This window comes from Euleptes europaea, chromosome 3, assembly GCF_029931775.1.
Source record: "Euleptes europaea isolate rEulEur1 chromosome 3, rEulEur1.hap1, whole genome shotgun sequence".
NCBI classification, from domain to species: domain Eukaryota; kingdom Metazoa; phylum Chordata; class Lepidosauria; order Squamata; family Sphaerodactylidae; genus Euleptes; species Euleptes europaea.
In genome coordinates, this window is record NC_079314.1 from 86,910,765 (window position 1) to 86,938,087 (window position 27,323).

Here is a 27,323-nt window from a genome sequence, read left to right on the forward strand (position 1 = left end):
CCAACTCACCCTTTAGAAGTGATTGTATTGGATTATTATGACTGGACAATTAGTCAGATGGCATTCATGTCAAACATCCCCTACCCACAGTAAATATATCACGGTTTCGTTACATTTTTTTTGTTCAATATATATGCAGCTACATATTTCAGCCTTTATCCCACAAAGTCTTCATAAAAATACTGAATGAATCTTTGCATGTAATCAACATGTATTGTATTAAGTTGATCCCACATTATTCATGCCTTGTTAATTTTACTTAAAATTACAGATATAAGAATTACATCTTCTTCGTGGCCACTCCATCTCTTCTACTCTCCACCTCCTGTTACATTCTCATAGCTGCATGAACCCTCACTGTTTGGTGCTAAGAAAACACCAAAATCCATGGCCATTGCCCCCACTCATGTGTTGACCTCGCTTCAAATATGCCCTGCCTTTCCAACAGTGAAAACACAAGCTAAGCTACTACGCTTTGACATGTGATGGCCAGGAATAGAACTATGAGTGGGGAAATGAAAAGAGATAAATGGGCGGGAGAGCGGGGAGAGAAAGAGGTGGCACTTCTCGACTGCACTGCCTAAGCAGAACTCCAGTATTCCACAATGAAAAAAACAATAGCAGAAGAGTAGCAAATGGGAATTAGGTCTGAACCCACCACCTGACCCTCCCACGCTCCACATTTCCTGCACCAGCCCCTCCCATGCTCTTCCCCATCACTCAGACATCAGACTCAATACTAGAAAGTTTCTCATAAACATGCCCGTTGCTGGAGCCATTGAAAGCCCTGGGGTTTTTGTTGTTAGGCACACAGGGGTTGGACTGGTTCCCTATACAGATGTCCTTCTGGAAACGGGCTGGCACAGCCCCGTGAAGGGCTGAGACCACCGGCTTGTTGGTGGTGACAATGGCTCGGAAGTCTGGCCTCACCTTGGGCCCTCCTGCCACCACAGGCTGCCTGAAGAAATAGGATTTGCTGCCGTGGAGCAAGCACTGGTCATCACCAAACGTGGGGATGAAAGGGTTTTGAGTGACCCGGTCAGGGTAGAGCGACTTGCTGAGCATGTAACCACCACCAATGCCAGGATTGTTGTGGTGATGGTGGCTGGTGGCGGGCACTGAGGACTTGTTGTTGACAAAGGTGGATTCACTTGCTGGCATCTCAAACATATGGGCATAGGGACTTCCCTCCAAAAAGCGACCCTTGTCCTTCAGGCTCACACTGCGGGGGGCCAGGGAAGCATCTTCCTTTTGCAGATCCACAAATGTGTCGTATGAATGCTGCCGGCGGAGCTTGTTGCGATTCTTCTTCTGCACCTTGGAGGCGGAGTTGGAAGGGCTCTGAGGATACTTGGTGGTGGAGGTGCTGGTTGCCACTTGCACAGGAGCAGATGGCTGATCCAGCTCTTGGAGGGAGTTGTCCTCACTGATGTCATAGAGATTGCCTGCCTTCTTGCAGGCCTCACACCGGATGCATGGCTGGCGGGTGGAGTTCTGTCCCACGACAGTCGGAGTATAGTTATGCAGCTTAGATGGACAACTACGGCAATAATTTGCCCCTGGCCGTTCCTCCCAATCAAGATTAGTGAGGTTTTTTTCCCATGGTGCAGGTACCCCACTCACAACACTGTGCTTGTGCTCATTGTTTGCTCCAAAGTCCCCTGACCCGTGTTTGTGGTGGGTTCTATTAGTACACGTCCCTACTCCCCCTATAGTGTCACGCTTGAAGTCATCTCCCCGCTCTTTATAGATATCAGTCAGATCCACATGTTCCCAGTGTGGTGAGTTCTCCTTTGCCCGGAACTGGTCCAAATAGAAGTCCCTTAGCCCTTCCTTGTCCCTGAAATAGCGCTTATGGTCAGGGGAACGGGGACGCCGACGATAGGCCAGTTCAATTTCATCAAACTCTCTCCGTGACTTGGCTGAGGCTGGGCGCTTCTTTAGACTATCCTTGTACTGCTGTTTTCTCCTCTTTGCAGCATTACCTTCAATGTTGCCATAAGTCACTGTATGAGTGGATATGTCTGAGACATCTGAGCGGATCAAATCATCATGTGCCCCTCCACCACTGTATCGGTCGCTCTTGAAAGATAACTTGCCATAGAGGTCACCTAGCTGGCCATGTTTGGCCGGTGGCAAACCAATATCTAATGGCTTCTTGCTAAGAGGCCGAGGCTGTGCAGAGAAGGGTGGATTATCACAGTCATACAGTCCATCAATGGAGCTGGCACTACCTATGCTATGGGGGCGATGATGGTGGTGATAATGGTCTTGATAAACATTACTTTCCTTTAGTTGTAGATTGCCAAAGGTCCTTTCTACCTCACTAATGTAATCACTGAAAAGATTCTCCTCACAGGGGGGGTTGTTATAAGACTTGCAGTCAGAATGAGTGAAGCTGCGGCGGTGTTCAGAGATATCATAGACAGATGATTCACGGCGGATGAAATCCAGGGCACTTTGTGGTGAGCCATTGACACCTGAAAGGTTTGCCATGTTCTTTGCAGTACGAAGCAGGCGCAAAATGTTAGAATGTGTATTGTTCATGGTGGCTGTGGGGGAATTCATAGAAGAATGGTGGTCTTCAATAGCCACTCCATGGATGCAGCTGTAAATACCCTGCAACAAAACAAAACAAGAAGAGGTCAACAGACAAGTTACAGGCTTTAAACACTGAAATAGAAGGAGTAACAAGAAATCTCTCCCCCCAGGTTAAATAGAGTTCTATAGTGAACATTATGATATCATTAGGTAATATAACAGTCCTGCTGGCACTAGAGACTTCCTTATACATTTTGTATATTTTCCTCTTTGCCCTCTGTAGTTTTGCCCTTTTTTCTTCATCTTTATATTTATTATTTGGTTTTTACCTTGCCCTTTCTCCAATGAGCTCAGGGTTGTCTAAACACACGCATGCACACAGACACACCCAGCACCATCTTGTCTTCCCAGCTCTCTGAAATAGGTTAGGCTGGGACACAGCAACCAGCTCAAGTCATTCAATGAGGGCTAAACCAGTCAAGCACTGGGAATTCTATGAATGGAGCTCCCAGCATCTTTTCTTTAAAAATTACACATGGGGGTGGGGGACAATGAAATTCTCCCAGCAACACAGGAGCCAATGAGAGTTGTTCTCTGAACCAGTCAATAGGAGCTGTGTGCTGGGAAACAGGGTTAAGATCTGACAACTAGAGTTTTAGACTGGTGGAAGTTGGGACAAAGAGAGGAACATTTGGTGAAGGTTTAGTTTTATCAGGGGAGTATGTAAAGGCAGCATAGGGATAATTGTTGGTCATTTTTTTCAGCAGAAAAAACCTGCCTGGGAATAGATTTTCTTTTCCTTGGGTATGTAATGTTCAAATCCTGACATCCCACATGTTCTCAATGAAGATTTACCTCAGTTTGTGTGTTTCTGTTTAATAAACTTCACTCTTGTTTCTTTGAGAAGTAAGCCATCTTGTCCCTGTCAGTTTACCTCATCCCTCAGTTATCAATCCAAGGTAGGTTTATACTCAAGCCTCGAGTTGATCTCCAGGACACTTTAAAAGAGGTTCTGGATAATCTGATTAAATTCCCTGGTGAAGGCAGCAGGTATAACACAATCTTGTCAGCTGTCGAAAGCTAAGCAGGGTCAGTACTTGGATGAGAGACAACAAAGGAAGGCTCTGCAGAGGAAGGCAATGCAAAACCACCTCTGCTTCTCACTTGCCTTGAAAGCCCCTTGCTGGGGTCGCCATAAGTTGGTTGTGACTTGACGGCACTTATGTACATACGTAGTGGGGAAGGTGGGAAATGGTGAAGAAAAATCCTCTGGCGTGGCATCTAGCCCCAGGAAACCTTCATACCCTGATTTTGATCAGGACTGCAACACAAGGAAAGGGGAGGTTAAGCCTTCCTCTGAACCATTTTCCCAATCTGAGATGGCCCTGGGGAGCTGCTGTTTGCCACTCTGGGATTCCACATCAGTACCTATATGTTTGCCTCAATGGCATTTTAGTTTGGTTTGACCCTGAGTTTCAAAGAAGGATGGAGATTTGAATACAGGTCCCCCTGGTCCTAGTTTGACACTCTAATCATTATGACACGCTAACTCTCCAATATAACACTGCAATAAATCTAGAGATCTGTTCAGTTTTTGGCATCCCCCAAGGATTAGGTCAGTATGTAGCTTTTGCTTCTGTATGGCTGGGTGGCAGTAGTGGGGATCTGAACCTGGGTCTCCTATGTCCTAGTACAACACTATAGCCACTACACCACACTGAGTCTCATGGAATAAAGGCAAGATACAAATGTAAATGTGGACTGGATTAGAACATTTTCAGTCAGAAAATTAGAAAGTGTTTTACTATGGAAATGACAAACACAGAAGAAATGCAGTTCCTCTAATAGTGAGGCAAGATGAAGCACAAACAATCAGAGGCTATAACGCAAAGTCTGACTGAGTAATATCAATCAGCCATGGAAATCCTATCAACATAACTATCATTCAAGTTTATGACCCATCTATAGATACTGATGAGGAAGAAACTGATAGCTTTATGCAAGTGTCAAGGAAGAAAGTGATCACACACCTAAACAAGATGTGCTGATAATCATAGGTGACTAGAATTCAAAAGTGGGAAAGAAAGCAGAATCAAATATTGTTGTAAAAGTTGGGCTAGGAGCATAAATAAAGCAGGAGAGTGACTCACGGAATTCTGTGAAGACAACAATTTGTTTGTTGCAAACACGTGTTTCAGGCAACCAAACAGATGATTGTATACATGGACATCCTCAGATGGCCAATACAGAAATCAAATAAATTACCTTTCCTTTATCCCATTGATCTTGAGCAGCATAATTTTAAATCTAATGTTTGAGGGATATAAGGACTGAAATAAACCTTGCCACTGACAATGTAGCCTTGGGATCCCTGTCACTTAATAAAAAAGGCATTATGTCAGACACAGAGGCATTACATAATCGGAAGTACAAGATAGAGAAGCTCTATTAATATTGACAATTAGAATAAAGCTGGGGGGAAAAACACCAAAACCTTCATAATGCCAAAATATAACCTAAACAACATTCCTGAAGATTTTAAAGACCATGTAAAGAACAGATTTGCATTACTGAGTTCATGTGTATGTGAACTGGAAGAACTATGAGTTGAAACCAGAGATATTATCAAGGAAGAATGCACAAAGACAATTCTTGTAGCCAAAATAAATGAAAAGCTGTGATGAATGACACATGAAACTCTTAATTGCTAAAAAGAAGAGAAGCAAAAGTAAAAGGTGACAGAAACAGAGTCAAAAGTCTACATTCAGAAGTCTACATTCAACAGTGTGAATTTAAAGACAAAGAGAACTATTATAATAACCAGTGTGAAGTGCAAAGAAAGAGAAGAACAAAAAAGAGATAACAAGAGATCCACATGATCCAAGAAATCAAAGGGAAATTTAAAGCACACTTAGGCATGCTGAAAGATCAACACAGAAATACATTAACTGAACAGACAAAATAAAGAAAAGATGGGAACAATACACTGAAGAACTATACAGAAAGGATGGAAGGATGGCATATTCCTTCAAAGAAAAAACAAACTTTTGAAGAGGAACCTACAGTTTTAGAAAGTGAAGTGAAAGCTGCACTGAATGCAATTGGGAGGGGGAAAAATCACCAGGAGTAGATGGGATAGTAACAGAGGTATTTCAAGCCAAAAATTGATTCCATCAAAACCTTAACAAGAATATAACAAATAATATGGGGAACAAAGCAATGCCCCACAGACTAGTGTTGCATTAATTTCCCACATGAGTAAAGTGATGCTCAAAAATTTACAAGAAAGACTGTTACCATATATATGGAACAAGAAAATTTTCAGGTTAGATTAAAAAAAGGAAAAGGAACTAGAGATCATTGTTTTGATTCGCAGACTGTACTCAGGACAAGAGGCTACTGTTAGGACTGAATATGGAGAAAAAGAATGATTTCCAGTTGGCAAAGGTGTCAGACAAGGATGTATTTTATCTCCCTATCTGTTCTATCTATATGCAGAACATACCATAAGGAAAGTTTGATTAGATTTAGATGGAGGTGCCGTGGAAACTGGTGGAATGAACATTAAAATTTGAAATATGCAGATGATACCACATTACTTGCCGAAAACAGTGAAAACTTGAAACAACTACTGATGAAGGTTAAAGCACAAAGTGCCAAAACAAGATCACAGCTGAAAATCAAGAAGACATAAGTAATGACTACAGGGGAATTATACAAGGTTGACAATGAAGAAATGGAAATTATTGAAGGTTCTCTATTCCTTGGATCAATCATCAACCAAAAGAGAGACTGCAACCAAGAAATCATAAGGAGCTTGAGATGGGGGAAGGGCAGCCAAGAAGGAGACTGACAATATTTTGATATGTAAGGATTTGTCACTGGATACCAAGATCAAGATAATTTGTTAACCTAAATTTGATTTTTACCTAGAGCTGATATTGTATCGAAATAAAACTTGACTTGACTTGATCAAGATAATTCATACTATCGTATTCCCCATTACTATGTATTGGTGTGAAAGTTGGACAATGAAGAAAGCTGACAGGAAGAAAGTGGATTCATTTGAAATGTGTTGTTAGAGAGAGTTTTACAGATGCCACAGACTGCTAAAAAAACAAATAAGTAGGTTCTAGATCAAATCAAGTCTGAACTCTCCCCAGAAGCCAAAATAACCTCGTTCACATTATGAGAAGACAAGACTCACTGGAAAAGACAATAATGCTAGGAAAAGTTGAAGGCAGCAGAAAGACCCAAAACGAGATGGATTGACTCTATAAGGGAAGCCACAGCCCTCAGTTTGCAAGACCTAAACAAGGCTGTTAACTAGGGTTGTGCAAAAAAATTTTTTTGATAAATTTTGGGTTCGGGTTTATTGGGCCCGATTGTTTCAGTAAACCTGAAATAAGCCAAATACCCACATCGGTAAATTTGTATTCGGCTTACTTTCAAGCTTACCAAAAAATTCAAGCCCATTACAGTCTATGGGGATTTTTTTAAGCTCCCGAGGGGGCATTTTGGAGATAGAGTCCCCAAATTTGCAGTGTGGCTGCAAGAGACTCTCCTTAGATGGTCACCTAAGTTTGGTGAACTTAGGGACAGGGGGGCCAATTTTATGGGCCCACAAAGGGGTCACCCCCATCCTGCTGGCATTTCTGAGCTGAGCTGTCCATCGGTTTTCAGGTTCAAAAGTTCAGCGTTGCCGAGGACTGGCAGAAAGAGCTGATTCCAGGTTGGCGCTTCAAAGTCTGGGGGCTGCCTTCATTTCTGGATCACTTTGCATGATATATCCATGCAAATGAGCTCCCAAATGGAGGGAAAGGGCTTAAATGCAAGAAAAATAAGGCAAGGAAAACATTTCTTTTGGTGGCAAATGATTCCACTGTGAACAGTCCTTTATTGTGGTCATGAAAAATCTGATTCCAAGAGATGCACAGTGTGGGGAAACGATATTGGAGCCAGCCGAAGTCATGACCAAGGCAGCTCATGTTAAGGAGATTGCTCATCTGTGTGGGTAAGGGAGTCTTCTTCAGAAATCCCATGAGCAGCTGATAGAAACTAACGTTCTCCAGACTGGGTGAGCCCTATATTTTAAAGTGCAGAGCTGCTATCAGTTGGTCAGGCCAAGTTGGCTCTGATTACATGACCCTGACCTCAAAAGAGCCCCGTAACAAAACCAGTCAAAAAAAAGAAAGAAAAAGGGGAGAAAGCACAGAGTCGTGCCTCTGAGCAAAGAAAAATAGCTGAACCCCAAAAGCTGAATGCCTATTCGGTTTGTCAGGAATCACCTATTCAGCTTTGGCTTTATCCCCAGGTTTTGGTGTTCAGTAAACCCAAACCCTGAAAATTACCGAAACGGCCAATTTCGGGTTTATTTTCGGTTCAGGTTTATCAATATGCACAACCCTACTGTTAACAATAGGATGTTTTGGAAGATTCATAGGGTCAGCGTGAGCCGGAAGCGACTTGATGGCACTTAACACACACACTAGGCCTTATGTTCTAGTGTTTTTCCCAAGATTCTGACAAAAAAATTTCCCCCCCAATATCTGAATTTGATTTTTTCCTCATCCCAGTATTCAGCATTTTAAAGATATCCTAGACACAGATCATGATTTCATCATGAACAGACTAACTTGTATTAAGCAAAATAACATTTAAAAATGAACAAATAAATATCCTTGTAATTTTTTAAAAAAAGGAGTAAAGAAGTTTCTCTATCTCCAAGTCATCTTTGATCTGAGAAAGAATCACAGTAGTGAATTTATTATGTGAAAGATTGCTTCACACTAAGCCTCTAAATCTTGAAAGCAGCATCACAGAATGTACTAAAATTGGCTGTGATCCAGCTTTGCAGCCTTGTGCAGTTAAGAAGATTCTCCCAGTGCTGGCCAGGACACAGGAATGAGCCCTCTTGTACGCATTTACCACAGTTGACAATAAAAGCCCATTGTGTGTGCATGCCTTCAGATCAAACACGATTCAGTAACGAACTAAATTCTATCAGAACTCATGTATTATGATATCAGGATGCAAAAGTATGATCTGCAGGACAGAAAAAGAGCCAAATTCAGAAGTGTGAGATGATGAAAGAGAAAGAAAAAGCAATTGGGGATTCAACCATATTTATAACTGAAGCAAAAAAGAATTCACAGAAATTACATGCCAGGGGAAAAGCTTTAGGCAGAAATGCCCTTTTTATCCTTCAGTAAAATCTACTCAGGAACACTAAAAACACTCATATAAAAGTCATGACTTTTACAGAGCTTTTCACAAAACTCCATCTTGAAGTAAAAAACGGCACAGTTCCTTTTTGAGCTTTTTAGTTATATGATCACGGTTGGGGGGGAAACTTAATCATGCTTAAAAAAAACTTCTTCTTCTTTTTTTTTGCTTTCTCCCATATTTTCAAAGGTGCATATTCTTCTGTAAAAGATCTCTCCTATCCATACACCTCTCTATCACAAGTAAGGGCAGAAATGATAAAATCTGGCAAATGATGACAGCCCATTTGATGCTTGCAAGCATAATGGTCAACATTGCTAGATAAGACAGCATTGGCTTGGGTGGGAATAATAGTCACAGTAATGAAGTGAGGATTTCACCCATTCTTTCTTCCCTTTGGCTGTAAGTACTTACCCTGCTGATAGAGAAGACAACACCAGGCTTGCCAGAGCAGACACCCATGAAGCAGTGGCGGAACTGCCAGTAAAAGAGATGTTCGGCGATGAAGGTGATGAGGCTGAGGGCCATGGCTGCACCCAACATATAGAAGACACCTGCCATGTTATCTATATCCAGCTGGCTGCTCATTACTTCATTCTTTTCATTATGACAAATACCAGTGAGCCAGAGAGCTTCCAGTTCCTCCATCTCTCCTATAAAAATAAGCGAAAAGGAATACCAGTACCATTTTTGTCAGAATCAAGTGTAGCAATTTGAACAAAAGGAGAGTTACTTGAATGACTTATTGCAAAGAACTTCCTTTTTGCCCTTGTAGCCAAGAATACATTCTGGATTGAATTGGTGGAAAGTCAGAGGTGACTTATGGCAACCCCATAAGGGTTTCAAAGCAAAAGACGAACAGAGGTGGTTTGCCATTGTCTGCTGCTGCATAGAAATCCTGGACTTGGTGGTTTCCCATCCAAGTACTAACCAGAGCCAACCCTGCTTAGCTTCTGAGATCTGACAAAATTAGGCTAGCCTGGGCCCTCCAGGTCAGGGAGGAATGAATTTCTATTTATTTATTTACTTCATTTATACCCTACCTTTCCCCAAAATGGGGATCCAAAGCAGCTTACACCATGCTCTTCTCATCCATTTTATCCTCCCAACAACCCTGTGAGGTAGGTTAGGCTGAGAGTGTTTGACTGGTCCAAGGTCACCCAGCAAGCTTCCAAACAGGGGATTCAAAACAGGGTCTCCTAGATCCTGGTCCAACACTCTAACCACTACACCACGCTGGCTCTCAATGAATTAGCATGTGGTGAATCAAGGACAGAATAAAATACTGGCCTGGATCACAGAATGGAGCTGTTACATCACAACCTTGTATCTCAAATGGAATTAATGTATTAGGAATCATCTATTGTTCAGGTTTCCATCTCCAGTCTTTTACAGAGTGCTGTGCTTACTGAGTTGCTGTGGGTTTCAGTTCCTTCCTTAGTTTGCATAAAATCTAAAAATTATTTATATGTCCCCTCCAATGGTGGAAGCAATGCTGTAATAACCAATCTGATACAGAACTAACAAGTACTGTAAGTGATGCCACAGAGAGTCTCAATACTAAGGTGTCCCAGTAACCTCTGTGGACGAGAGTTAAATTTTGCTAGGTAAGTGGACAACCACGTCCACAGCCTGCCGTGCACAGTTCTTTCAACGTGCTCAAATTAGTGTGTCAATAATTTCCCACGCCTTCAGGTTTTTCTTTCCCCTTAAACAACTGAGAGGAAGTGTACGTTACATTTTCTTTAAATCTTTACAGGTATTATTCCAATCAAAATAATTGCCAGATAAAGCTTTGAATTTGTTTGAATATAGCATTTAACATAACAATTAAACCACACTTGATCCCCCTAATATTTCAGCTGAGGGTGGATTAGCCGTTAAGGCCACCATTCCAGTGGGACAATAGTCTGCTCCCCCCCCTCCAGCCTGAGGTCACCCATTTCTCCGGCATCACCCAGGCCCAGAGAGAGGGGCAGGTGCAAGTCTCCACCTCCACAAGCTAGAGGCAGAGAAAAGGTGGTGCCCAGCCCAGACTTGCCCTGCCCGGTACAGTGAAGGATGTGTGCAGCCTGTCCTTTACTGCGTCTGGCTGTACCCCACCTGGCCGCATGGCTTGGCACGTCCTGCTCAGGGCTGGCCAAGCATACTTTCCCTCTATTCTTTGGGGGGCTCAGAGCAAGGGCAGCTTTGGGATTCTGACACAGGGTTGTGGGCACAACCACGAAATGGCTGCCCCAGGAAGTGAAACCAAACACAAAATGGTTGCTTCAGGTCACAGAGCCACACACACAGAGGGAGCCCGAGAGGGGTAATTTTAAAAATGCACTCTGAAAAAGGAGTGACAATAAAACCAGCAATGCTACTGAAATGTTATTTTAATCTGCACAGCCAGCTGGATCTCCAGTGGCCAATCAGAAGCCTTGCTGGGTGAGAGGCCCACCTGGCCCCACCCACTTTATAAAAACACTTGGTGGGTGCTAGGAAAGATGTTGTGGGTGCCATTGTGCCCATGAGCACCATGTTGGGGTGTATTAAAATATACACAAGCATACATAGAAGATGCCTGTACATATACTGATAAAATGTATATATACATTTTATCAGCATATGTACAGGCGTCTTCTATGTATGCTTGTGTATATTTTGTGTATATACATTTTATACCTGTATGTATAAGAAAGGGTAAACAAAGAATCTGTTATGCATTAGTGTGGGTCCCTATTTATGCAGATGTTAGGCATATTGTAGCTGATTTTATTATTTCTCCCTTTTAAAGGTGCTGACTCTGATGCTGGAATCTAACAGTGCCAAAGATCTTCCACAGAGGAAAGTAAACACTTAAGAATACAACCAAGATGATCATAAAGTTGGAGCACTTTTCCTATGAGGAAAGGCTGAAAAGTCTGGAACTTTATAGTTTAGAAAAATGAAGGCTAAGCGAGGACACGATAGAGGTTTATAAAATTATGCATGCTGTGAAGGAAGTGGACAGAGGGAGCTTTTTCTCCCTCTCCCATAATACTAGAACACAGGGGTGTCCAGTGAAGCTGATGTGGGATAGCTACAGACCAGCAAAAGGAAATGCTTCTTTACTCCATGAATAATTAAATTGTGGAGTTCTTTGTTCTAGATGCTGTTTACCTGAACAAATGAAACTTGTTTTCAATTTCCTGGGGGGAAAGTTAACACGTAGACTGGGAGGAGAGTTTCAGGAAGGAATACTATCCATTCCCAATCTGCCATTGCTTAAGCCCCCCCCCCCACCACCAATAATGGAAACCTCCTTCTGCAGATAAAAGAATAGGATTCAGTAAGGCATGTCCTTGGGCATGTCCCATCGCAGCCCACCCCGGCTCAAGCTGGACCTTTGTGAGCGGCCTCAAAATGGGTGGGAATAGCAAATCCACTCAGCTCCAACCTCTGGTTGGCAGGTTCTCTGTAACAGCCCATTTCCTCCTTGGCCTTGGCTCTGGTCCTTATTTAAAGGGGAAGTGTTTAATGGACCTACTCTTCCCATAATCCTCCTCTTTCCATAGGAGGATCTTCCAACCCCTCGTCCAATCCCTTGCCATGCCCTACCTTGTTGTCTGCCCTCACTTCCAGGATTCCTGGCTTCCACCTTCCTCTGGGGAATATATTCCCCTGATACCCAATGGGGCTTCTCATGCAGTGCTCCTGCCTTCTTGCTCTGCTTTGGTTGGGGAACACATTCCTCTGACACCCAGTGGGGCTTCTCGTGAGGTGTTCCTGCCTCCTCACTCTGCTTTGGCTGTAGGCTACTGGCAGTCTCCTGACACTTCCTCTCTGTCAGCCTTAGAGAAAGTGTCGCGTCCCTTCCACTCCCCGCCATTGTTGCTGAGAGAGACAATCCCACAGAGCGTGGGGCCACAGAGGACCTGCCTGCTAGAGGACAGGGTGCAGCCTGCCAGGCCATTGAAGACAGGGGCATTGAGGAGTCACCTGAAGGTAAGTGCAGCAATGCCCCCTGGGTCTGTACGGCTTGGGGCATGGTGGAAGCGCTCCAAGGGGAGTCAGGCACCTTCAGTGCCACTCCTGGAAAAGTCCGGGAGGCCCGTAGTTCAGGGAGGGAGGTGTCCCCAGACAGATTCATTTTAGTGAAAAATTAACTGAAATTTCATTCCTAAATCTTTCTGCTACAAGTATTATTTCTTATAACACTGCATTGACATTTATTCCAAGACTGGTATGTTCTGGTAAAACTAATAAAAATGTTTATCTGCAAAGATTTCTATGATTGTTCAGTTTGCATTTAAAGGCATACAGATAATTTTGGATAAGCAAGCTCAGATGCCCTAACTTTTGTCACTCAGATGCCATAACTCTGTGAATTCTTAGAGATATCCCCTTAATGCTATCATTAATACATTAAAAGCATAGTTTCCATTAAGCAGAGAACCATGTCCTTTGACTGATTAATGAAAAGTGACAAAGCCACTATCTGCCAGTTTTGAAACATTCTACTTAGGTCACTTACCATCACCAAAAAGCTGCAAGATTGCAAGATCCACCTGCCGCTTCCAGCCAGAATTCTTCTGGATGGCAATGCCATAGCCCGTTGAAGCAAAGACCTTCCCACTGCCAATGGTCACCAGCTTACAACCTTCATCTCTGCCGGCCATGTAGTTTAGCACAGCTGCATCATAAATGAAAGCATCCAGTTTCCTGTACAAGACAGTAAGGATACAATTTGTACAAATCTAAATCAGGTACCACCAAAGTGCAACTCAAGTGTGTCCTCAGCAACCATTAAAAAAGGAAGCCATGCTTCAGGAAGAATTATTTGTGGAGAGTTAAGGTAGCATGACATAACAAAGACTAATCACAGCATCGTCACATTTCTACAGCAGTCTCCAAACTAAAGAGTCTATAGATACTCTAAAGCCCATGCAAACAGCTTCATTCTCTACCAAACAACGATTCTTTCTCTGGCTAGGAGTGCAGCAGCAGTTCAGCAACATGTCTACCAATAATGGCACAGTGAATTAAGGCTGTAAAGCAGACCATTTCAAAACAAAACAGCTGGAGAGATAGCACTAAGCAAAACGTAATTACTCAAATTAGATTTGGACAGGACCCCTGCTCTTATGAAGAGTCCCATGGGCATTTTTAAAGATGACAAGTGGTTAGGAGATCAAGTTATGTCTTCCTATGAGGGCAGTAACTTCTGTTTTATAGTGCCCCACTAACCTCACACTGAGGAACAGAATCAGTGCTGAATCAGAAAAATTGCTCATAACAACAAGGGTACATTCTTATCAGCCAATTTTTGCAGCCTTGTGTTTCTGTGAGTGGCTTTCCCGCTCACACCACAAACTAGGCTCTACTTCAATTATTTCTATACTTCTGTCATGTTACATAGTGTACAGTCCCCTCTTTACATGGGTACAAAGAACTGCATAGTGGTGTTTTTGTAGTGCAAATCCCAAACTGCAAGCATGCTTACCCTCTGCTCCTCCACCATTTTGTCTCAGGCCAACACACAGCCTCTAGTCTACCCAGTTACCCTTTCTGTCGTACTTCCACTTAAATGGGAGTCAAATAAGGATGTGCATCTGCATATTTCCAGTCCAACTATATATCTGAAAAATATCTTATTGGATTTTTTTTATTTGGGAAGGGGCTGTGGCTCAGTGGTAGAGCATTTGTTTGGAATGCGGAAGGTCCCAGGTTCAAACCCTGGCATCTCTAGTTAAAGGGACCAGGCAAGTAGGTGATATGAAAGACCTCTACCTGAGACCCTGGAGAGCAGCTGCCAGTCTGAGTAGACAATACTGACTTTGACGGTCTGGTTCAGTATAAGGCAGCTTCATGTGTTCATGTGATATATTCAAGTATCCAAAGCGATATTCAGGTTTCTCTGAATACTGGTAACTAGGTCCTGAATATTTAGGGCTAGCATTTTAAGGTTCCCAGGTCTGTTTTTCTTCTATTTTATAGGTTTCCTGGGCAATGGGAGAGAGGGGGGGGGAGGGAGGCAGCTCTCCTAGGCAATGAGATCAGACTTTAGGGAGAGCACTGGAACCAATCATGATGATTGTCACACAGCCTTCCATGGCTCTCTGAGCATGGGCAAAGAGGATAAAAAACAGCCCTGCAGCTTTACCATTTCAGGGCTAGATATTTTTGGACTGCTGGTGTGGCTGCTACTCTGGACGTCTCTGTTTTGGATTTCTGCTGCCTGCTGCTGTGCTACCAGCCTGAGAAATCCTTCTTCTTCTTCTCTGCCTGGACATCTTCAGGACTGGTTTTCCCATAGTGGACTTTGTTTAATATTATTTCAAGTAATTTTGTGTTTTCTGCTTTTGCGTGGGAAGTTGTAGTTGCGGGGAAAGGAGCTTTTTATCCATTCTGGTTCTCTTAAAAATAGTTTTCATTGGTTTTGTTTTGCAATATTTGTAGAAGGGTTCAAAAGAATTGTGCTGTTCGATTCTCCTTTCTTGGTTTGTTCTGGAATTTTTAACTGCTTTGCATTTTCTCTGTTTCTATAAGGTTTTACATTTTACATTTGTACTTTTGAAAGGGGGATTTTTCAAGTTGTTATTGTTTTTAAAAGTTTATCTTTTTGCATTCTTCTGGTGATGATTTTACAGTTGTTATTCTATCATTATTTTAAAGATCTTTTTGTGCAAGTACACAACATATTTTTATCCAGATTCTTTAGTTTTTCCCCTCAAATACTAAGAAAAGTATTTTTAAAGGGGGGGATCATGAAAATACAAATTAAGATCAGAGGATAAGAAATGGACCAATGCGAATGATAACTCAAACGAAATGAATATATATGTGGAGAAACAAAACAAACTTAAAAGTTAGTGGGTAATAACTCCTCCCAACCCTGCAAGTAATCCAACAAAGGTTATGAGCCCACAAAACATTTTAATAGTCTTTACTAACTGAATACACTACTGAATAAACACTTAAATCTTCAGCACATCTTCCCACCTTGGAAGGTGGATCAGACTTTCTCATAAATGGCATCTGTGTTCGGCAAAAGATGACAAGGCTAGCAAATTTGGGACCCATTATCTAGGGGTTCTCAGGGACAGGGAGTTCCCTTTGCAGACCAATCAAAAAGTCGATTATGCATTTAATCAAAAGCCAAAGAAGGCTAAAGGAGGCTTTGGCCAATAAACCTTTCCTAGGGTATTTTGTGCATGACCTGAAAGTGGTGTGGTGTGCAAAACATAGTGTGGGTGCAAAGAGGAAGACATAAGTGTTCTACTCTGAAAGTTCTCCATCAATTCATCATTACATTGACAGGTTGCTGTCACAGAACTCCATAGTATGGTACCCGCATGATGATTCTCTCTTCCTTCCTCTACCCAATCTGATGTGCAGGGCTCTGTGTGCTCTGTGTGATGAAGCTTTGTGCCTCACCCCACATCCAAAACAAGACAGTTCTGTTTTTCAAATAAAGCACTGGAATCCACCCATAACAGACATCATACATGTATGCACATACATAGGTAAATACCTGCCTGAGAATCCTGACCCAATCATGGTTTTCAGAAGTGTGCACACAGATGTTTAAAGATTTGTGAACCTTCACATATTATGTCCACAAATAATATGTTTGCTGCAGGAAACACCACTGTAACCCTAGTATTTTCCTGCAGCAATCATAACACTCTGAACTGCAGTTATATAATACTGGTTCAGGTCCCCAACTGACTATATACCATAGGTGGGTTCCTTCAAGATGACTGTGCAAACAGAAGGTTAGGTGAATTTTGGGCCAAACCCTCTTTATTGTTTCCATAGGCCATGATCAGTTTGTCAGAAAAAAAATGTATTATAGCAATAGGCAGAAGAATCACTCTTAGTTACCAGGAATGCTCAGGAAAAAGTTCCTCAAAGAAAGAGAGCTCCCCCACACAATCAGATTTTCATCAATGGTTAGATACATTTGGGAGGAGGCACTCACCCTGTCTTCAGTGAGGATAGTGCATCTTGCACTGATCTTTGGTTGAACTTAACCATGTAGGCATGCATCAGTTCATAATTGTTGCGGATGTTCCTCTCTGTACTGCCATTAGGAACTGTCCCAAAGCGAAAAGGTGGCGAGAAAGCATTTGGATTTTGGAACTGGAGAAAGAAAGAAGAAATATTCTCAAGATCTTTCAGTGACTGTAGGAGAGAGGACTGGACTCTCCAGAATGTTGTCAGTGGTTAGTCCAGTTTTATATTAATGATACACTGGCATCTAGGATCCAGTGGTCCAAGCATACAGGACATGATCTAAAGAAGCTGTATGTCTTCACAGGTGAGAAATATACATGCAGTGGTTGCATTCTTTGATATCTTTATCACAGTACTTCATACTACCAAGGAGGCAAGAAGCTGCTGCTCAGTTTAAAAAACAGTCTATCACTCTGGATAACCAAACTATAGCAGGAAAAAAAATGAATGAAGGAACCACATATATGCCCATATAACTCCTTTCAAAGGTAGTATTGGTGTTATGATTGACACATAGGAAAAAATACTTCTGCAACTAGCAGAATTTTGCTATGTTGTTCTAATTATCTCTGGATATGACTGTCCTTGTCCCAGAAAAGCTAGCCAATCCAGGACTGGCGGGGGGGGGGGGGGCAGGACACAGATAGAAGCAGGCAATTCTCAATGGGTGAGGTTAGTGGCGCAACCAAAGTCAAGTAGCTGGCATAAATCACACTCAATGATGTTCAGACAGAAGTGTACCCCTTTGCATTCTCTGTGCAAGCGGTTCATTCACTCCTATGAAAAAAATAAAACAATGAGCTTGAGGACAAGCACAGTGAAAGGAAAACCTCCCCCCCCCCCACCAGACTGAACTTCCCAGCCTTCGCCAACAGGAATCCCTGACTTTGACCAAAGGAGGCGCTTTCTCAAAAACAGAGACTTCGCCACCCCTCCCACCAAAGAATGAAGGGCATTTTGCTTGCAGAGACATTCGCCACTCAAGATCCAAAGCCAGTATGGATGAAAACAAATAAAAATACAACTGATATAAAAATAACAGCCTAATCATGAATAATCATAAAATCTTAAAAGTAATAATGTAACTAAAACTAGAATTGCTATATTACATCATAATTGACCTAATCAGTTTTCAGAGTTCACTCAGCATGGTTTGGAAGCTTGATGCTACATGGTTTGCATACATAGTTCATTTTAAGTTATGCAAATTTTAAATTGCCTGGCTTGAGCTAAAAAACAAAACAAAAAAACACAACCCACAGGGTAGTTGACATGTCTCCTAACAAATTTTATAGCATTTTATGAACAAAAGAAAGAACATGACTTATCACAGATTACAAATTATAATATTAAGAGCATAAGAAGAGCCCTGCTGGGTACGAACAGTGGTCCATCTAGTCCAGCGTCCTGTTTCACACAGCAGCAAACCAGATGCCCTGGAAGTTCAACAGACAGGGCACAGAAGCCAATGCCTTTCCCTGATGTTCCCTTCTAGAAGCAATATTCAGGGGGTTGCTGCATCTGACCGTGGAGGTTCTCTTTAGTCACCATGACAGTAGCCACTGAAGGACCTACCCTCCGTGAATCTGTCTCATCCCCTTTTAAAGCCACCCATGTAGTGACCATCGCTACATCCACAGGCAGGGAATCCCACCCATTAATTACTCCGTGAAAACAGAAATACTTTGCTTTATCCATGCTGAATCTATTGCCCATCAGCTTCATTGTGTGCTCCCAAGTTCTAATATTTTGGGAGAGGGAGCAAAAGTTCTCTTTATCCACTTTATTTATCCCCAGCATCATGTCTCCTGTCAGTTGTCTTTTTTCTAACGGAGAAGCCCCCGTCTCTTTAGCCTATCCTCAGAGAAAAGGTGCTCCAACACCTTAGTCATCTAGGTAGCCCTCTTCTGCATTTTTCCTGTTCTGCAATATGAACTGAAATGAATGTGAAAGAAAGGGATTAAAATTATGACTTCTTAAAACTAAAATATCTTGTATACTTTTCCTAACGGTCAACACAGATGGAAATTCACAAATCTTGCTGAGAAGGACATTTCACAATCTTGGGGGCACGGCTCTATTCATTTCCAGTGCTGCTCTTCATTGAGATGATTCTACAGTTCTAACTCACATCCTCATTTAGTACACTGAGCAGCTGCATACTAATCTCCTTGCTCTTTAGATCTTTAATACAGCCACATATAATTAGGACTTCTGGCATGTCCCTTCATTTAACTGTTCTTTATTTCAGAATGTAATGAATTATGCTATTTTTAACAACATTTAGGTCCACGGATCGCCACAAGCAGGGATCAGATCTCTTATATTTGTATTTCTCTCTGGCAACTCTGATTCCTGAGGTATAGAGGAAAGAACAGAAAACTACATGGAAGCCATGGTGCAAACCCCCCCTCACCCCTACTGCCCCTGTTAAAAATGCACCCTACATAAAACTTTTAGGCTGAATTGCTGTAAGATTTTATAAGCTACTTGGTTTACTCCAGTCACAATCAATGCTTTCTGGGGTTTTATGAGCAGTAAACCTTAGCCCTGACAATTACGAAGACTCCTTAAAATCCATACATGAGAAGGAGGAGGGGAAGCAAGCTGAGAAGGCACCCAGGGGGCTAAAAACCGGCAGTAAAAGGGGGAAATTACACCAAAGCAGATCAAGTAAATGAAGAATCCTCATCCCAGTGCTCCAGTAAGGGTTTCTGCAAAGCTAAGCAGCACCTTTTGCCATTAGGAGCACTGTGAAAGCAGGTAGTGAAAATTTGCTAACAGTCAAATCTGAGCAGATATTTCAATAAACAATTATATGCCTATGCCACCCATACACATGCACACATTATTGATTTCTCACACATGAATATAGCAGATATATGAACAGTATAAATCATCATCTACTGCAGAAAACACCAGTTGTCCTGTGTGCATGTAGACTCTCTCTATAGACTGAGCTACATGTGTTTTTATATGCAAGTCACAAATCTGGGAAGGTTGTTAGTACATAGAACTTTGCTAGTTAGAGACTTTCTGTGAAGTACATAAATGTGAATTAAGAACAGCCTGCACTGCTCATAAATGGATGGTTGGGAATTTGTGTGCTGAAGAATAGGCTAGCATTTAGTAAAAATCTAACATGAGAAACTGAGGAGCAAGTCAATGGGCTTGTAGATTGAAGTAACTCTGCATAGGATTGCACCGCTAATCACAGAACCAAAATTCTCTTCCAAAAGACAAAACTAAAAACATATGAGAGCAAACTATGTCTGCAATCAATGTGCACGGCGATGTGCCCATAAAGCATTCTGAAATTAATAGGCGTTTGAGGGTGCTCAACTCTGCACAGCTGCCAATGGCATATGATGGCCATATTGAGTGGTACAGAATATGACCATGATCCCTAAGTAAGAGGACTTTCATCACGTGTTTACACTGATGATAGCCTTTAACACATATCTATACTGCCAATCTAATAGCCAAGAACAGATTAAAATTTCCATGTATATCAACATTTTCAGCCAACACACATTCCTGGATGAGGAGATTATTCATCACTTTAGGAAAGTAGAATCTAGATCTTGGGAAAGTACCTTTTAAAAACATCAACCAGAGTAATTATTCAGCTGCAACACTACTTTTGTAGCCTGCAGCAACTCCCCTCCCCCATGGTCCTGTGCAGAAGTAAGTGAAAATTAAATGCAAGGATCTATATGATGCCCAAACCCAGAGATCTTTGACTGAACATATATAAATATTCATCCCTGGTCTACAGACTTTGTATTTCTAACACTGAAGGGAATCGATGCCCAGCTGCCATTCAACTACCCATGGGGCCCTGAAGAATGAAAGAAGAGGCAGAAGAAAGAAGAATTCTTTAGTTTTACAGAGAAATTATTCTCTGTAGCTGAAAACTTGTTTTTCTGGAGAAGAGCCTCATTTCTGCCCCCTATGACTAGGGATCTGGAAGAATTCATTCTGAGCCTGTAATACCTACAAGAGCAATGTACCTTAAAGAGCCTGTGGAACACATTTGTCTCTTTAGTGCTGTGGAACTTGGACTATTAGCAAAAGACCAGGAAAGCAGTGTAACCCTCCCCCCACTCTGAAAAAAACCAAAACCTTTGATGGCTAGGGGTGATAGCTCCAGGTTGGGAAATACCTGGACATTTGGGGTATGGGCCCTGAGGAGGGCAGGGTTTGGAGAGGGGAGGGACTTCAATGCCATAGAACCCTATTGATGGCTGCATAATCAAGACATGGTGCTGCTGGAGCCAGCTCAAGCCTAGTCATGAGAGTTAGGTGCTGGAGGCAAAGGCAAGTCTGCTGCATGAAACATGAAAGACTTTTGAAGGGCTAGGCCTTGTCACATGGCTTGTTCTGGCCTATTGCTCTTCAAGAGGCTTCTTGGCCAGTGTGGTTAGCTAGTCTGCAGTCCTCTCCTTTCGCCACAGGTTGGAAGTGACAAAAAAGATGAATCACTGATGACATCCTCAGGTCCTGCTCAATCCTGACCAGGTGTCTTCAACCCAAAGGTTGAAGTGCAGGGCTATCTCAAAAGGTAATAGTGTAACAGAGCAGCAAAGGTCTCTTACTGGTAAACAGCATAAGGAAGATGCTCTCTTAGAGGGTATAAAGATAAAGGTATAAGAACATATGCTTGTTAAGGAAGCCTGAAAGTTATAGTATGACTCATAAAGTTGGCATCTTCCAAAATCCCAATTTACTGGATATGTTATCATGATGTTCTCTTTGGCTTGCAAGTCAGGAATAGGGTACTCATTCACATTCCTGCTCTTAGGTTCACACCACAGAGACCAGTGTGTTCAGAATCACGTTTATTGGCAAGGAGATACAGGGATGTGAGCAAGTAACTTCAGGACAATGGAGCTCATGCACTCTGCAATCTTAACTAACGAACAGAAGGAAGCAGAGACTCCACCCCATGAGACTAAACCAATGTACGCAAATATCAGAGTGGGGGAACAAACTGTTCCATTGTAATGCATACAAAAAACACACCACAGATATCAAAGAAGTCTTGAGCCAGCACTGCTGCAGAGACAAAAAGTGTAGCACCATTATATAGTGTAGCTACTCTTTCATACATAGAAAAGAATGGGGATTACACAGTTGAAGTGGATGCCAATGATAAAGAGATGGCAACTTTTCTAAAAAACAAAGAGTGACTGTTTTACAAGTCAGCGTTGTAGTCAGTGGGGACAATTACTTGAAACTGGATATAGCAACCTAGCAAGGGGGTTTGAATTCTAACGTGTTCTGACAAGGATCAGTACTGAGTTATTTTGAAAGTCCTCTCTCAAATTTCACTAAACTTTCATAGGTATTAACCAAACTTAATAATGACAGGGTTCCTAATGAAAATATTTTCTTCCAGTTGCCATAGAAATTTTATTTTTTAATGTTCTTTCCTAGCTCTGGGGTGGGGGTGGGGGACAATAGTTTGCTAAAAGACATTAAACAGTGAGCATTCATTGTTCACAAGGTCCTGTTTAATATCCATTAATCAAAAATCATTGTAGGGGCAAATACAAGGCAGGCTCCCAGTCATGGGGGGGGGGGGTACTTGTGCCTGAGTAGAAGGGGGGGAACAAGAATGACTTTGGGCAATTGGGCCAAGCACTGGCTGTCAGCCAGTCAGCTCTCAAGCCACTTCCCGAAGCCCACCCCAGAGGTCAGCCCATCCCGGGATTGGTGGGGCACACAGACCTCTGGGCTGCAGGCCTGTCTCTGGCATGCAGCTCAGATTTAAATGAGCAGGCTGAAGAGGTGCTTGGCATTCAGCAACTCTCTCTCGACAAACTTATCTGACACATTTGCCAGTATGTCTAAAATGTGTGCCTTACTTCTACTGTTCATTTCCTATTGTTTGCATAGCTTGGTGCTACATGGTACGAATGTGTATTCAATAAGAAAAGGGGAGAGAGACAGAGAGGCTCCTAGTAGCCAGGCATGGTTAGGTGTATGCTGGGAACCGCCATTAATCACAGCAACTGAAACTACTGCTGGATGCCCTTTTTCTACCTTAACGCACTTATTCCAACCTGGGTGTGGCAATAGGCTGCCAGGCACAAACATTGTCTCTGAGGAAAAGAATGAGGTGACCATAGTAGGGGAATGAGGCAGAAATTAATAAAGTCAGGTCTGGATTTTAATGTTTTCTTTATTTTTCATACTATTTACATCTTCTGATATACATGCATCCTGCTCTATGAAAACCTCTAACGCTCCTGCAGAGATTTTAAATAAACAGCAGCCTTGGCAAGGTTCTTCTAACACTTCCAGTTTTAAGCGCAACCTTCTTAAAAGAAGAAGTAAACAACAGACATGACAGATGCCTCCTGTCTGCCTAATCGTAGCACGTTTACATCTCAGTCCTACATACTGGGAAGTAAATCCAATTATTTCAATTGAGTTTATTCCTAAGTAAAGAGGCTTAAGACTGTAGCCTTAGGGAGAAGATATGAACTCTCTCTCTTTTCTTTCTTTGCCACACGATTTTGACTAGTTTTTTTTCCCTTTTGTGTCTTTTAGCAGGCTTTTCATTTTCTTTTTTCCCCCTTCAGTTCACACTCCCCCACCCCCCAGTCATGGCTGTTGCGCCTTTAACAGATGTAGGGCAGAGAGAGGCGCAATGAGCAAACTTTCTCATCTCCACACTATTGTGTATTTATTGTATGCATTTCAATGGAACAGCCTGTTCATCGCTCTGATGTTGGTGAGTATTGGTTTAGTCTCATGGGGTAGAGTCCTTGCTCCTTCGTTTTGTTTGGTAGTTAGAACTGTTGACTGCATGAGTTCCTTTATCCTAAAATCAGCTGCTCCTATCCCTATATCTCATTGCCAATAAATGGAAGTTGTTTTGAACACACCCATCTCTACCACATGAACCTAAGATCAGGAACTTGAGTGAGTACCTTGTTCCTAACTTTCTTTGTGGAGGAAAAAGCTGTCCTTGAAGATCTGCCTGTTATGCAGATATGGAAAGCACTGCTACCAACAACACAAATAAAAAGGGAACTCCACTATAACCGCTGTTTTAATTTAATTTGCATTCATCTGATTTTAGTTGGGATTTGTTGCAAGCCACCTTAAGCTATGGATGGTATTAAATGGGCAGGGGAAAGGGAAGGCAAACCAATACTCTGTCATCTGAGGGCCCAAACAAACCTAGAGCCAGCTCTGCCTATGCAAAAGTGTATGAGTGAGAAAGAATTCATCTTCCAAATGTTGTCATCCATAATTTATATTCCCTAAGATGAGCTGAATGTCCAAAGATATCCAGCCACATTGCTCAGTGAACCAGAAGCCACTGTATGGCTTTCCTCCAGGGTCTAGCTTATGATAGAAATTGGAGATGGAAAATATCCACCATGTCTTTATCTAATATCTCTGCCAGCCAATTTCTACTATACCGTACACTCCATTAAACGCTCTAGATATTGCTGCTGATAATATACCACCTACAAGTAGGAAACCCAGAAGGATTTACAGGGGTAACTTCATTTTCACTGTATCCCCTACCCCACACTATGTCCTGTTTTTCTCCTCCTGGCAGCCTCCATGTCCTTTCCCCTTTCCTTCTCTCCTTCCCACTCACCAAACTACCTTTCTTGTATATGTCTCCCCCCAGATTTCAGCTGTTTATTATTTATTTGTGTGTGTGTGTTAAGTGCCGTCAAGTCGTTTCCGACTCATGGCGACCCTATGAATGAAAGTCCTCCAAAATGTCCTATCTCTGACAGCCTTGCTCAGATCTTGCAAATTGAAGGCTGTGGCTTCCTTTATTGAGTCAATCCATCTCTTGTTGGGACTTCCTCTTTTCCTGCTGCCCTCAACTTTTCCTATCATGGCGGTCTTTTCCAGTGACTCTTGTCGTCTCATGACGTGACCAAAATACGACAGCCTCAGTTTAGTCATTTTAGCTTTATTTATTTACTTTATTTATATCCCACCTTTCTCCCCAATCGGGACCCAAAGCAGTTTAAATCTTTCTCCATTTTATCCTCACGACCCTGTGAGGTAGATTAGGCTGAAAAAACATGACTGGCCCAAAGTCACCCAGCAAGCTTTCATGGCAGAGTGGGGAGATGAACCTGGGTCTCCCAAGCCCTAGTCTGACACACTAAGTACTACACTACACTGGCTCTCAGCTTCCCTTCATTCCTTCCTCCTGGCAGCCTCTCCCTGGGAAAAATCCAGCCAAGTCAGTGGGTCGCGTAGCATCAAGTCATCTAGTAGCCACCACCATACCTGAGAGAGTAGTGCAAACTGCATGGTAGCAAGTTACCCGGTGGCGGCTGCTGGGGTTGGCCCCAATAAGTCCTCCCTCCAAGACAGGAGGCAGGTAAGCAGAAGTAGACTGGGAGGCCAAAATAGCCCTGAATGGGGCCTTTGCCCTATCTTTTACTGACAGAAACCAAGGTTTGAATATGTTGTGGTTGCCTTGTATTCCCCCATAGTGGCCACTGAGAACACCTTTCTTAAAGGTACAGGTGCCACTTCTATTATGGGGGGGGTGTTAACTCCTCCAATGTATTTTTTTTTAATATTTTGAATTTTTCTGAAAACCTGGGGCTTTTTGCAAGTTAGTAGAAATATGTCTTGTCTGTTCACGGCTCCAGTCTTCAGATTTAAGTATCTACAAATGGGACCACGTTACTTAGATATATTGATTTTACTATGAAGCTTCTTCTGGCATCTGAATACTGAAGTTTCAAAGTTCAGCTTTCATTCTTCTTATATCATTTTTACATTAGTCCTGTTTTACAAGGTATCGCCTCAAGGTTGCAGGAAAAACACTGATTTTTAAAAATACTATAAAATTAGATTTTGTGATTGTCTGTCTTGCTTCTACTCTTTCCCCTGACTTTGCACAATCCCAGCAATTCCCAGCAAGTTTTAAGGTGTTTCCCTCATTTTATTTCACTACACAACAAAGCAAGGTTAAAAGTGTACATGAGATACACAACTGTCTGTGTGCATACTGGCATTTTAAGGAAACCATCGTTTCTGGTGAAACAGAGCTTGCAGGTTTTGGAAAAAAACATATAAAATCTATTTACCAGAATAATGGTGGACTGGGTGTGCACGTAATATCATATCAGTTTCAACACTTTGAAAAACTATTGTCTGTGTCTTTAGGTCTAGAGTATGGTTTAGCAATAACAAAAAATAGACCTATAGGTAGTTTCTATTCTTAATTCCTCTTGGCATCTCTCTAATATTTGTTCCTCCATCATCCTATATTTGTACTCTCCACATTACTTTCAAAACTTTGGGAAATACAATTATCCTCATTGACAAAGAGGACCAATGCACAGAGAGATTGTAAAGCACTCTCTTACAAGAGCAGCCTGCTGAAGAAACAGACACCTTTTTCTCTGCTTTCGTAATGCAAAGTCAATCATACAGACTGCACAGCTGGTGCTAAGTCTGGGCTGAGCCCCCTCTAGAAAGTGAACTGCCAGGGACATGCAAGGGCTCAGTGAAGCGTCTGCACCGAAAGGGCTCATCTGCTCTGGAAATTCTCCCATTTCTACGTCAGTGCTTCAGCAGCAAAGTAGAAGTGCAGATAAATAAAACAAGACATGCTGATGCTATGCCAACTGCCAGCATCACTTGGGTGTCTTAGACCAATTCACACCATATAAAGTCCTAATGTCCCCCATGTGATTGACATGAAAACTTTCTGCCTGATGTCAGCCGAGCGTTCTGTGTTCAGAACTTAATTTCCAGTATGGTGTGTGTGGTGGGGGTCTTAAGCCGCCCCCAAGCCATTTTGCTGATTTGAAATGGTCCTAGGAAGATGCAATTTGCCCATTGTGGAAACTTTGGGCCAATGTAGATGAGACAGCGTCCCCAGGGACATACCTCCATTTTGCAGTAGTGAGTTCCCACTGGGAAACTTCTTTTAACAGCGTCACAGGGACCTGACTCTGGCTAGGACCACTACCACAAAGGAAGAGAAAGAGTTCCTGCCTTCCCCCATGCCTCTTTTCTAACCCAAAATGGCAGTGGGGGCGTAATTTGCTTATATGCCCTGGCACCATTTTGAGTTGGGAAAGCACAAGGACAGGCAGGAACCCCTCCTCCCCCCATGTCACAATGGTCTCAACCAGAATTGGGCCCTTGTGGGACTGTTAAAAGAAGATCCTCAGTGGGAACTCACTACTACAAAACGGTGGCATGTCCCTGGGGCAGACTTGGGGACACCATCTCATCTAGTTAGGTTGCAACATATACTGATGGCTATATGTAAGTTTCCTCAACTGGGCAAATAGCAGTTCCCCTGGAACAGATTCCACTTGGACAACTCTTTATCTGACCAGCAAGGGTTCAAACCTATGGTTTTCGAGCACAGTTTACACGGTGCAATATAATCAAACTATTTTTGAATAGTCTTGGTACTTGGTTCTGAACTGTGATGTGCTTGGCATCTAGATGTTTTGTGACAGCTTATCATTGTTTGCATCTCATATTATCATCACAGAACAGGCATAAAAAAAAAAAAATGGTAGTGTCACTGAGTTACCCAAAAGTGCAGAAAT

General features: G+C 42.3%; 1 protein-coding gene across 1 annotated transcript in view; it reads right to left on the reverse strand.

Moving 5' to 3' along the window:
- Window positions 1-426: 426 nt before the first annotated feature.
- Window positions 427-27,323, reverse strand: part of GRIN2B (glutamate ionotropic receptor NMDA type subunit 2B) — a 328,850-nt gene continuing 301,953 nt past the window's right edge. The window contains exons 10-13 of the mRNA XM_056846002.1: window positions 16,715-16,875; window positions 13,265-13,452; window positions 9,181-9,419; window positions 427-2,619 (exon numbers count right to left, since the gene is read on the reverse strand). Of these exons, the coding sequence (XP_056701980.1) occupies window positions 721-2,619; window positions 9,181-9,419; window positions 13,265-13,452; window positions 16,715-16,875 (2,487 nt within the window). The 3' untranslated portion in view covers window positions 427-720. The remainder of the gene's footprint in view (window positions 2,620-9,180; window positions 9,420-13,264; window positions 13,453-16,714; window positions 16,876-27,323) is intronic.